Source organism: Sebastes fasciatus, chromosome 2, assembly GCF_043250625.1.
Source record: "Sebastes fasciatus isolate fSebFas1 chromosome 2, fSebFas1.pri, whole genome shotgun sequence".
NCBI classification, from domain to species: Eukaryota; Metazoa; Chordata; class Actinopteri; order Perciformes; family Sebastidae; genus Sebastes; species Sebastes fasciatus.
Window position 1 is genome coordinate 39895594 of NC_133796.1, and position 11511 is coordinate 39907104.

The window sequence follows — 11511 nt, forward strand, 5'->3', positions numbered from 1 at the left end:
TTAATTTTCAGTACATTTTTATTTATTATTACTTTTGTCAGTTTCAAGTTATTTCAGTGACCATTGTGGGTTTTTCTCTCTTTAACGGAACGTTACCAACAACTTTGCCTATGTCTGTATATAACAAAAATCTGGACGTTTCAGGGGAGATAGAGTGATGACTTCTGTATCACTTAATACATCTGATGTGATTTTATTTCAAAATGACCTTATTAGCCTACCAACACACGGCAAACTACATTGTTGCCTCCGTCAAGGCCTAAGGCCTAGGAAGGAGGTTTTGTTTTCACTGGCGTTGGTTTGTTTGTCTGTTAGCAGGATTACTCCAAAAGTCCGGGATGGATTTGAATGAAATCTTTTGGAGGGGTGGGATGTGGCACAATGAACAAACCATTCGATTTTGGTGGTGATCCGGATCATGATCCGGATTCAGGAATTTTTTTAAGCATTACGATCAGCCAGAACATTAAGACCTCTGGGTATAACACATGCGTATTGTAACTGATGACGCGTTGATGACGCATGACCCCGCCTCTTTCCTTCAGAGAGAGAGTCAGAGAGAGAGCGAGGGGTGGGGGGGACACCTGTAGATTCGGCATTTTTTCACATTAAACTCTGTGAAATTACAGTTGAGTTCGACCAAAGCACACTTGGTGATTGTTGGAAAGAGTAGCGACGACGGTTTAGGTGAGTTTTATTTTGTTTCTGTCCAGTTTGAATGAAGTGTTTTACGATGCTCCGCTACGTACAGCTGATCTCAACATAAACAACAAAAATACACGTGGATGATGGCGCAAGCTGAACGGAGAGGGGGGGGGGGGGCGGTGGTCTGCGCTCTCCGAGTGCCATTCTAGTTCCTTTATCATTTTGGGGTACTTAAAACACCTATGGAGTCCAAGGACTCCAATGGCTGTCTATCGTTCACCTCACTAGCAAACTTCATTGGCCTGCTGGACGCTCGTTTATACCCTTGACACCTCAACAAAGGTATAAACGAGCGTCCAGCATGCCAGTGAAGTTTGCTGGTGAGGTGAACGACAGAACGTCTTCAGAGGACGACAGGATCCATGACAACAGCTGTCCCCTGGACCTTTGTTCTAAAGGAAATGCACAGATGTCTCCATAAGGGTTTTAAGTACCCCAAAGTGATAAAGGAAGTTTGTCTGTGTGTTGGTAGGCTAATAAGGTCATTTTGAAATAAAATCACACCAGATGTATTAAGTGATACAGAAGTCATCACTCTATCTCCCCTGAAACGTCCAGATTTTTGTTATATGGTCACACACACCTGTGTCCGTCTCCAACACGCCTGCTGATGTGCAGAAGAAACTGTGTAGAATGTTTAATCAAAACGACACGTTTGATGTGCACATAAGCAGAGGCGTTCTGTGGTTAAACAAAATGTAATTGTAGCTCAGCAGTGACACCGTCACTCCAGATACTACAGATTTAACAGATACCTGCTGTCTTCAGATGGCTGTAAAGAGTCACCAGAGTAAAGGAAAGGCCTTAAGTACAGTTCTATTGTCATGACAGACAAGAGCTTTATTCTGTCTAGCTAGCATTAATGTCATAACCACTGGTTGAAAAATCAGCATTATCATGATGTAAACCAACTAGGCTAGAAATTATTGAAAAGCATCATAAACCATCAAACAGAATATAGTAAGTTAGTGATTTCAGTTTTTTAAGTGGACTCAGGCTGGTTAATCATCATTTTAGGATATGATGTCTGAAGGTTGGCAAACATGCTGATCAACCACACTAATTTATCATTTGCCGTGATTATTGACTTGACTTTTCAATTATAAATCAAATATATATATCAAAATTGAGAATTTTTCTGAACATTTTCGAAAAAAAATTGTTTAAATCCTTGGGGGTTGAGGAGTGGTGACCTCTGACCCCTGTGATGGGTAACGTCACAGAAGGCCTACTGATGAGATGCACTGACTTCACTGATACCAAATCTCCCACCAAACTAAATTGAAAAGCTGACGGCCACTGAATATGATCTGATCAAATACCACGCTGGCAGATTGATTTGTTGACTATGTAATGTCACAGGACTGATAGATTCCATAGGTTGTGTAGATCATGTGCATTTGTGTCTTTTGAGAGCTAGATCATAGAGCATTGTGGACATATTCACTGCTTATTAACTGTCAAATAATCTTATTGAAATAAGCTACAGTAACTTTCTATCATCCTTTCTATGTATCTGTCTCCAACTGGACTCGTCTGGAGCATGGCAGCATGAAATAGGCTACTGGTCCCATGGTACACTCTACTGGGTGAAAACAGAACTACAACTACTCGCCTACAGCATCCTAGGAGTGCAAGGGATTAGGTGTAAGTGTCAGGTGTCTCTCCAGGAGGAGCCACATAGTGCTTCGCACCTGCCGACATAAGAAAAAACACCCCGTAGTGAGGGTGTATATATACTGTATATATACTGTATATATACACTGGGAAAAAAAAGTTCGGAAACTTGTGTTTGGTGGATTATTTCTCTGTTGTTACAATACTAATGGTCATTGTATTTTACATCGTTGGAAAGCCTGTTTATTTACCTTCACAATGATGTCCAACTTGTAAGGATCATGCATTTGTGGGATGAGCAGCACAGCTGATTATGTGGGTAGCGCCCAAGAAAAATTTGCCAAAATGCTCCGTCAATGGTAAACAGTGTATTCTCATAAGGCTACCAGGAAGCCTGCAATGACTGCCCTTCACCGTCAGGCCCGCTTGCGCTGGTGTCGACAACACAGACAATGGAACCTGAACATGTGGGGGAATGTCATGTTCAGTGATGAGTGCAGGTTCTGTCTGCCTAAGTTGGATGGCAGGGTCAAAGTATGGAGACGACGCGGAGAACGCGATGCTGATTGTTGAACCGATGGAGTGACAGCTTTTGGTGGGGGCTGTGTCATGGTGTGGGGCGGCATCTTCCTCACTGGCAAAACAAGGCTTGCCATCATTGAAGGCCATCTCAATGCAGTGAGATATCGGGATGAGATTCAGCAGCCAGTGGCAATCCCATAGCTCCACAATCTGGGACCTAACTTCCTCCCCCAAGAAACAACGCTCGCCCCCACAGAGCCAGGATTATCACAGACTACCTGCAGAATGTGGGAGTAGAGAGAACGGAACGGCCTGCCAAGAGTCCAGACCATCAACCCAATTCAACACTTGTGGGATCAGCTTGGGCGTGCTGTACGTGTTAAGAGTGACCAACACAACCTCGTTGGCTGACCTGCAACGAATCCTGGTTGAGGAATGGAACGGCATCCCACAGCAACGTGTGACCCGGTTGGTGACCAGCATGAGGAGGAGGTGCCAGGCTGTTGTGGCTGCGTATGGATTTTCCACCGCTACCGAGGCTCCTGACGGTGTATTAAATTAATAGTGTAAAATAGCCAATATGTCTTGTTTGTTCCTTGTTACTGATAGAGTTCAATCATCCAATCCACCAAACAACTCAAAAAATATTGTTGTGCTTTGCTCTACCTCCAGTAGGGGTATCTCAAAAACTAAAGCACTTTCGGGGGTCTTCCCTCTAGCCTAATGTTATAGGACCTGTATCAGGCAGGACACGGTGATGCTATTGGTTGCATTTTGGAAACCGTAAAATCCGGTGTTCTATGAAGCATGAGCCACACTAGTCACTAAAAGTCAGGATAGCCTGGCCTTTATCGTTTTCATTGTTATCAGTGTTTTTAACTCGACTGTATGGAAAACATTGGACATTAACAGACCATATAGGTGGAATGCATTCAGCCGAGAATGTCAGCCGAATGCTTAAAGAAACACACACAGTAATATAAGAAATCAATTTAATGTACGTCGTTTTACAAAATAAAACAGCCCTGTTAGATGCCTTTCCAACACAAGAAAACTACAACACAGAAAAAAAAGAAAAAAAAAAAAAGAAATATTTCCAGGTACTCAGGAGCCATTAACTTGTGGCTCTTCATCCATGTCTTCTTCTTCATCCTCTTGTTCACCCTCATTCATCTCCTCTCCTGAGCCTCCGTCCTTATGTGACTCCATCTGTGCAGTGTCACCCTCTTCTTCCTCCTCCTCTTCTTCTTCTTCTTCTTCCTCCTCCTCGACCATGTCAGCTGGACCTGGTTTTACAAAATGAACATATTCATCCACAGATCTCTCAAAATACAACGAGGTTATTAAAGACAAATCGTATTCATCTGGGGGTATGGCTGGTGTTATCCTATATTTATATTATTATCATCCTCATCACCACCTGGGAGGCTGTTTCACAAAAGCAGAAGGAAACAAATCCAGGATAAGAGAGAAATTGTAAAACGTGTTATTACTACTACTGTGATTGTCTCAGTACACCGTTTGGTCACAACTGCTGAATAACATAAATGACCAAATGTGTTTATACAAATCAAAAAGACACATCAGCCTCAAAACACACCAGGCTCGACAGTATTAGTTGTGGGATAGTATTTGGTCGACACTGACCTTGTCTCAGATCTCGTCCTGGTATCTGACCGGCCTGCAGCATCCCTTTCAACCTCTCCACCTCTGCCAGCGATGAAGCATTAGCGATAGCATTCTGAAATGCAAACACACTCGAGTAAATCTCAGCTAACATGGTCTGACAAATGATCAATATTTTCAGGGATCACTTTACATTCAGCAAGCTAGAGATCTGAATCTTCATCTAGGTTGGTTTAATTCATCATCTCCACAGTGGTTGTATGGCCATTATTTCCTCATTTCCTTTGATCATATGCCAATTGGAACATGCTTCAAAAGGTACATTGTGACCAACATATTAAGAGTGCAATATGACAAAAAGTGGAAACTTAAAGTGTTCTTTCTCAACCTTAAAAACAGTAGTTTGATAACAATAATAAAAAAACTTCACTCAAGGTTCCCTCCTTGGCCTTTTCTGGACCTCATCTCACTGGTTTTCATCAGAGGGTGGAGTCATCAGGTGATTGTGACAAGGTTCAAGGTTAATTTATTGTCCTTGTGCAACACAGGGTTGTGCAACTAAATGCAGTTGTAGTGCTACATAAAAAAAAAAAAAAAAAGCTAAATTATTTGTTTTACGGTGGAGTAATGAGGATGAGTTGAAGAGTCTCACAGCCGGAGGAAAGAAGCCACTGTTCCAACAATACGGTTGAAAAAAAAAAAAACTCTTAATCCACAACGTTAGATGGGAGAATGTGCCGACGCTACATGTAGTCTGTCTCTCCCCCGCGGAGCAGCTGCGGGGGATAAGAACTCTGAACTCTGAATTAAGGATGTATTTCAATCATACCAGAGTTGCCGGTTGTTGGAACAGTGGAAAGACTAACAGACTAATGTTTTTGGCGAGTTGTATTTTGTTTTTGTCCAGTTTGAATGAAGTGTGTTTTACAATGAGTTAACAAGGACACAAGCCTGTCTTAGTTCGGTGTGAGAGAGAGAAACATGAATTCAGAAGGTGTACGGTTGTATTTTCCTGTTTAGGTGTAACAATATTTCCTTCATTGACATTTTGTTGAGTATATTTTGTTAGTATATCAGTTGTAGTGAACAAATGCTCTTTGGCTGTCTGAACACCAGCCCAATACTGCTCAGTGTCTACTGCTCAGTGTCTACTGAGAAGAGGTCAAAGGTCATTAAGTAGGAGTCTGTGAACGACTGGATAAAGATCAAGGAGGACATTCATATCTGACAGCGGAGACCATTTTTTAACAGAGACGGGGGGATTACCATGATGTCCCATCATATACAATCACGTTTCATACACTAAACTCCAGCCTCCGAGGAAGAAATGGGCTTCAAAACTCCAGAAAAAGATGGTGAGTGAACCGTAAGTAAAGATGTAGCTATTTTCTGTTTAGCTACATTCAGCTATATTTAGCTAAATACCAAACATCCCATTTCACATTTTGAATGATAGGAGGGATGGAAAGTCAAGCTCAGCTTTCGTAACATTAAAGACCCCAAAAACAACAAATGAACCTTGATGGCTTCCACATCTGCTTGAGACGGGCCCGTCTTCTTCTTCTCAGACTGTGCTGCCACTCCAGGAGTGAATCTGAAAAGAAAAGGAACACGCCTCATTTAGACAACGTGGACATGCACGGGCTTCTCTGGCCTCTCAACCAATGTAGTCATCTCGTGTATAGTATCTTTTCTTGAGTCAAATAAACTGATACATGGTCCACAGACAGCAGTCCTGAGCAACACTGAGGTGAAAGTTTCTGGCTTCAGGTTTAAACGGTAGAGTTAAGGCCCATTTCTAGCTTATGACCTTTACTAAGGAAGGTACGTGTTTGCTCACATTTGTTTAGACAAAGTGATGAGTTTTTAAAAGATGTTTTCATTGTGAAATCATTTAAAATATGTTTAAACATTTTAGGAAAAATGACTGCACATAGCGAAAAGAAAGAAAATGTGCTTGACCATCACTGTGTATTCTGATGTACACAGATATGCTGAATATAACTTGGTGGTGACGGGGTTTTATTTTGGTACATTATTTAACCCGTTCCATTAGCCAGGATCAAGTGGTTCTGAGGAGCTGCTGTCCAACATCGATTTTTCATCTTACGTTTTCGTTCGCCTGGCAATATCCTTTGCAAGTTGAGCACCTCGTTTGCCCTTGAACATTTTCTCTGCCTCCTGGCGTTCCTATGACGATATCACACAGTTAAAGTGAAAACCCTCGTTAAAGTACAGACTGAGCTTTCACCCAAGGCCGGGCAGGAAAATGCACAATTCACCAGAACTTCTTTGAACGTTGAATAGGACATTAACTCTGGGTTAGATGAGGTTAACACATTGTTAATAACTATTGTAATGTTTAAAGGGAAAAGTCCATACTACTGTTTTAGCTTCCATCACCAACACATATGATCCGTGTCTCACGACTCCTGCCAGGCCTTGACATACTATACAGGTTCACTGAAGACTGGTCAACAGCCCTGTATCTCACATTTAACTGAGACTTTCAAAAAATGAGCGCGATAAACCTGCTCCCGTCACACTTACCTTGAGCTTTACCTTCTGGAAGTCGAGCACGCGGATCTGTGGGATTTTGCTGATGACATAGAGCCTGTAATGCTTCTTGTTTGTCACTGGATTCCTTAACAAGCTGGAAAATCAGTGATTATTACAACCATGCATTTCAGTGGTGCACAAAACACTTCAGTAAGCAAATTATCTTTGAGTATAGAGACGAATCCGGCAACGACTTTGTGTGGCGCCGCCATAACTGCGGTGGCAAGTGGTAGCGACTCTACTGTCTGCTAACAGTGTTAACCGGTGACTTTACGTCCGTGGTTGCTCGTAGTAACTTAAAGTTAAAAAACATAAACTTAACTTTTGCCACAGAGCTTATTTTTCTGCAATAATCCAAAACCCAATGGAAAAATCCCATCGGCTTTTTGTTGGGGGAACCAGGGCAATTCTAACTTCCTGGTTGACCCACAAAAATACGTCGTCCCTGGAGCACTCTGTGGCGACTTGTCTACTCTCGGTACTTTCCCAGATTTGTGTATTGATGCTTCATACCTGAGAAGGGACAATGTCTTCACTGTGGCCAGTGGGTCCAAGTCACCCTACACATGAAAAGAAGAATAAATCACAAAAACACATTATGGTTAAGTGTTTGATGGTCACATTGTTTTGCTTTTTGCACTGTGTTGTATCTGGATTTTCATTTTTTACTGCTGCTTCTTGTTTCTGCACTATCTCCTTTGCTGCTGTACACTGCAAACTTCCCCACTGTGGGACTAATAAAGGAATTGATACGCGTCGTATCGTTGTAAAAACGTATCATTGGATAAGTGAAATTAGCACAAGCAACTAAATAAAATACACTGAAATACCAGAGAAATATCTGCTAAATGTAACCCAATATGACATCCCTAAAATAAATGCTACCATTTGTAGCTGATCTTATTCAGCTTTTTGTTGATGCTGGAGAGAGAGGTGTGCAGTCACCTCTAATCATTTTGGAGGGTGCCGTTTGTTGCGCTGTTAAGTGCTTTCTAATATTTTATCCAGCATGGTCAAAACGACAAAATGACTCATTTAAAATTGACAAAAATTCCAATAATTTCCACAGCACTAAGAATTACAGAGGGGTGGTGGTTGTTTTGCAGGGCTGCACGGTGGAGCAGTGGTTAGCACCATCGCCTCACAGCGAGATGGTCGCAGGTTCCCTTCTGTGTGGAGTTTACATGTTCTCCCCGTGTTAGCGCGGGTTTTCTCCGGGTGCTCAGGTTTCCTCCCACAGTCCAAAGACATGCAGGTTGGGTTCATTGTTGACTCCAAATGTCCCGTAGGTGTGAATGTGAGCGTGAATGGTTGTCTGTCTCTATGTGTCAGCCCTGTGATAGTCTGGAGACCTGTCCAGGGTGTACCCCGCCTTCGCCCAGGGATCGGCTCAAGCCCCCTCCCGCGACACTGAATAGGATAAGCGGTCACAGATAATGGATGGGTGGTTGTTGTTTTGCATCAGACTGTAGAGGAGTATCTATTTTTCTGGTATTTCAGTGTAAAATCAGTAAACTTTGCACTCACCATTTTCATCATATAATCTAAAATATCCCTGTTGAGTTTACTGCTGCTGAAATGTACTCACCAGCTCCTGAATGTTATTGTTTGTGAGAACCAGTTCCGTCAGACTCGGCAGAGATTGCTCCAGATTCTCACCTATGCGACTGGAGAAACATTTCATAAAGTTACAAGCATGCAGCCACGTACTGGCTGGCCAAGTATACAAAGGCAGTACTTCATTAAGACAGTCGACATCATCTACTGTAGTTTGCACCATCTCACAAAGCACACATATACGTCATTATCTACTAGTATTCCAGAGTGTCGGAGGCAGGGGTGTTTCTTAATGAGACTCAAATAAAGCAGTCCGGCACTGACCGCTAACAGCTGTCAAGTCACATTAAACCCATTCATTAATGAAGGGCATTCATCCCAGGTGAGCCATAGTCCTACCAGTTTATGCAATGCAAAGTCACATCAGAAGGTTTGTAATAGTCAACACAATTCCAAGTCTATTACACATCACATATATGAAGGCAGACTACAGTCTGGATAGAAAGCTTGGCTTGTAACTAGGGATGCTAATTTTGAAAAATGTTCTTAACCGATAACCGACCCTCGTTAACCGATTATTAACAAGATTTGTGCCTCGCGCCAGCTGCAGTGTACGAGCACAACGGACAACTGAGTCTCCAGTTCACCGTCCGGGAGCGTTAACTTAGCAGCTACGATGCTGCGTGTAGTGTCGCAGACATTCAGCCACTTTCCCAGTAAAAGTCTCCACCGTACTTTTAGTTTAGTTTAGCAGCTTGTCAGCTGTGTGTCTGCCTGGCGTTACTTTATCGAGTGTCCAACCAACATTGTGTGTATTTGTGCTACGTTAGCAGCTCTAGCTTTGCCGGTGGTTTCCCGCCACACAAACTTACCAGATCCTGTTGTTGTTCATTAGCAATGTTTTCAGTCTTTTGAGCAGAGGAAAGCCGTCCAGTTTTCGGACTTCATTATCAGAGAAGTCGACAGTGTCAAACTGGTCCAGAGTAGCTCCAAGATTTTCAAGCACTGGGATTTTATAACCTGTGAGATGAAAAAATAAATAAAAATAAGGGAATACAAATGTAAATAAATAAAAAAGCAAATTAAAACAGAACTATCAATTTATGTCACATTTGATCAATTAATTAATGACTAAATTTTTTTGCTACTTTTAATGGCATATTTATTCAATCATTCATTTTTTATCTTGGCAGCTTCCGTCCTCCATACATGCTAACGTTACTTCTACGGAGTCTAATAAAACCTTGATGAATCTAAACTTGTTGATAAACTAGAGACTTCAGATTACTTATCAGAAAAAGAAAGAAGCATATATTATGGTTGTAATCAGTACAGTTACTCAGGAATCATCTCAATGTCTGATGGTTTCAGCTTTAACGTTGAGAGCTACTGTCAGATACATGATGAGATCATCGAGGGACATTCAGGCGCAGCTCTGCACCAACAAAAGTCCTAACTTGTACTTTCCTACATATAAGAGACATGTGGCAGTTTATATCAGAAGGTACAAACACTTGTTTGGTTTAATGAATGGAGGTGTGCGTGAGGCCCGCGTTAAACTCAAGCTAACGTTACATGTGTAACCAAGGCCTATGAAAGGAGGCTGGGTCACGGGCGGAAATCATCTCGGGGTACAACGCATGCGCAGTGTAACTAAAGCTGCGGTCCTGCGTTGCGATTGGCTCAATTTCGGCGAGTTCAGACCAGATTCTACTGCGCATGTGTGGTACCCACACAGATATGACGCGTGACCTAACATCCTTCTATAGGCCTTGTGTGTAACTACCGCTGAGCCGTGGTGAAGTAGGTTGAACTCACCTCGTAGGTCCAGCTCCCGGTCTCTCACAGGGTTGGTATACTGAGCAGCCTGCTCGATTAGCTCCGCAGATAGTTTCACCATGTCGAGGACAAGAAGAGACGTTACCAAGCTGAATTATTTTAGCAGCTAAACCGTCCTGAAGCTGCTCACAATGCTGCTGCTGCTGCTGCTAGCACTATCACGCTGCTGACTGGAACCGGAACTAAGGCCTCCTCTTCTTCTTCTTCAGCTTCTTCTTCTGCGATTTGCGGCAGACTAGACGCATCAGAGGCGCACTGCTGCCCTCCACAGGTCACCTGTAGATCTCCATTAAAGAACAAAGGCCTCGATCTCTCTCCTCTCTCCACCCTCCACCTCCCTCTCCCCGATGGAGGCTCTGTTAGTAGTCAAACTCACAGCTCAATGAAGCTCCTTCTGTAAGGTGGTGGGAGGGGGTTTGCTCCCGTTGTAGATATAAACAACATATAACTACATAAAATAAATAAATATATATAATAATAATAATAATAATAATAATAATAATAATAATAATATATATATATATACTGGAAAAACAAAGTTCGGAAACTTGTGTTTGGTCGATTATTTCTCTGTTGTTACAATGCTAAGGGTCATTGTATTTTACATCGTTGGAAAGCCTGTTTATTTACCTTCACAATGATATCCAACTTGTAGGGATCATGCATTTGTGGGATGAGCGCACAGCTGATTATGTGGGTAGCGCCCAAGAAAAATTTGCCAAAATGCTCTGCCAATGGTAAACAGTGTATTCTCATAAGGCTACCAGGAAGCCTGCAATGACTGCCCTTCACCGTCAGGCCCGTTGGCGCTGGTGTCGACAACACAGACAATGGAACCTGAACATGTGGGGGAATGTCATGTTCAGTGATGAGTCCAGGTTCTGTCTGCCAAAGTTGGATGGCAGGGTCAAAGTATGGAGACGACGCGGAGAACGCTATGCTGATTGTTGCACCGATGGAGTAACAGCTTTTGGTGGGGGCAGTGTCATGGTGTGGGGGGGGGGGGGGGGGGGGGGGGGGGCATCTCCCTCACTGGCAAAACAAGGCTTGTCCTCATTGAAGGCCATCTCAATGCAGTGAGATATC

At 42.7% G+C, this 11511-nt stretch overlaps 1 protein-coding gene across 1 annotated transcript; it reads right to left on the minus strand.

Moving 5' to 3' along the window:
* Positions 1-3822: 3822 nt before the first annotated feature.
* snrpa1 (small nuclear ribonucleoprotein polypeptide A') lies at positions 3823-10634 on the minus strand. The gene is made up of 9 exons (XM_074623796.1): positions 10405-10634; positions 9459-9606; positions 8618-8696; positions 7543-7589; positions 7021-7123; positions 6581-6660; positions 5989-6064; positions 4492-4585; positions 3823-4130 (listed from the first exon to the last, which is right to left on the minus strand). Exons 1-9 carry the CDS (start codon positions 10484-10486, stop codon positions 3949-3951), a joined length of 891 nt encoding a protein of 296 aa, XP_074479897.1. The 5' UTR covers positions 10487-10634; the 3' UTR covers positions 3823-3948.
* Between the last annotated feature and the right edge of the window lie 877 nt (positions 10635-11511).

Bases quoted from the DNA above. Each gene is read 5' to 3' on its own strand.
- snrpa1 (XM_074623796.1), bottom strand. From the start codon at position 10,486: ATGGTGAAACTATCTGCGGAGCTAATCGAGCAGGCTGCTCAGTATACC. The intron at 8,697-9,458 runs GTAAGTTTGTGT...ATGTTTCTCCAG, and splicing joins ATGAACAACAACAGGATCTG to TCGCATAGGTGAGAATCTGG. The intron at 7,590-8,617 runs GTGAGTACATTT...TTTCATGTGTAG, and splicing joins ACAATAACATTCAGGAGCTG to GGTGACTTGGACCCACTGGC.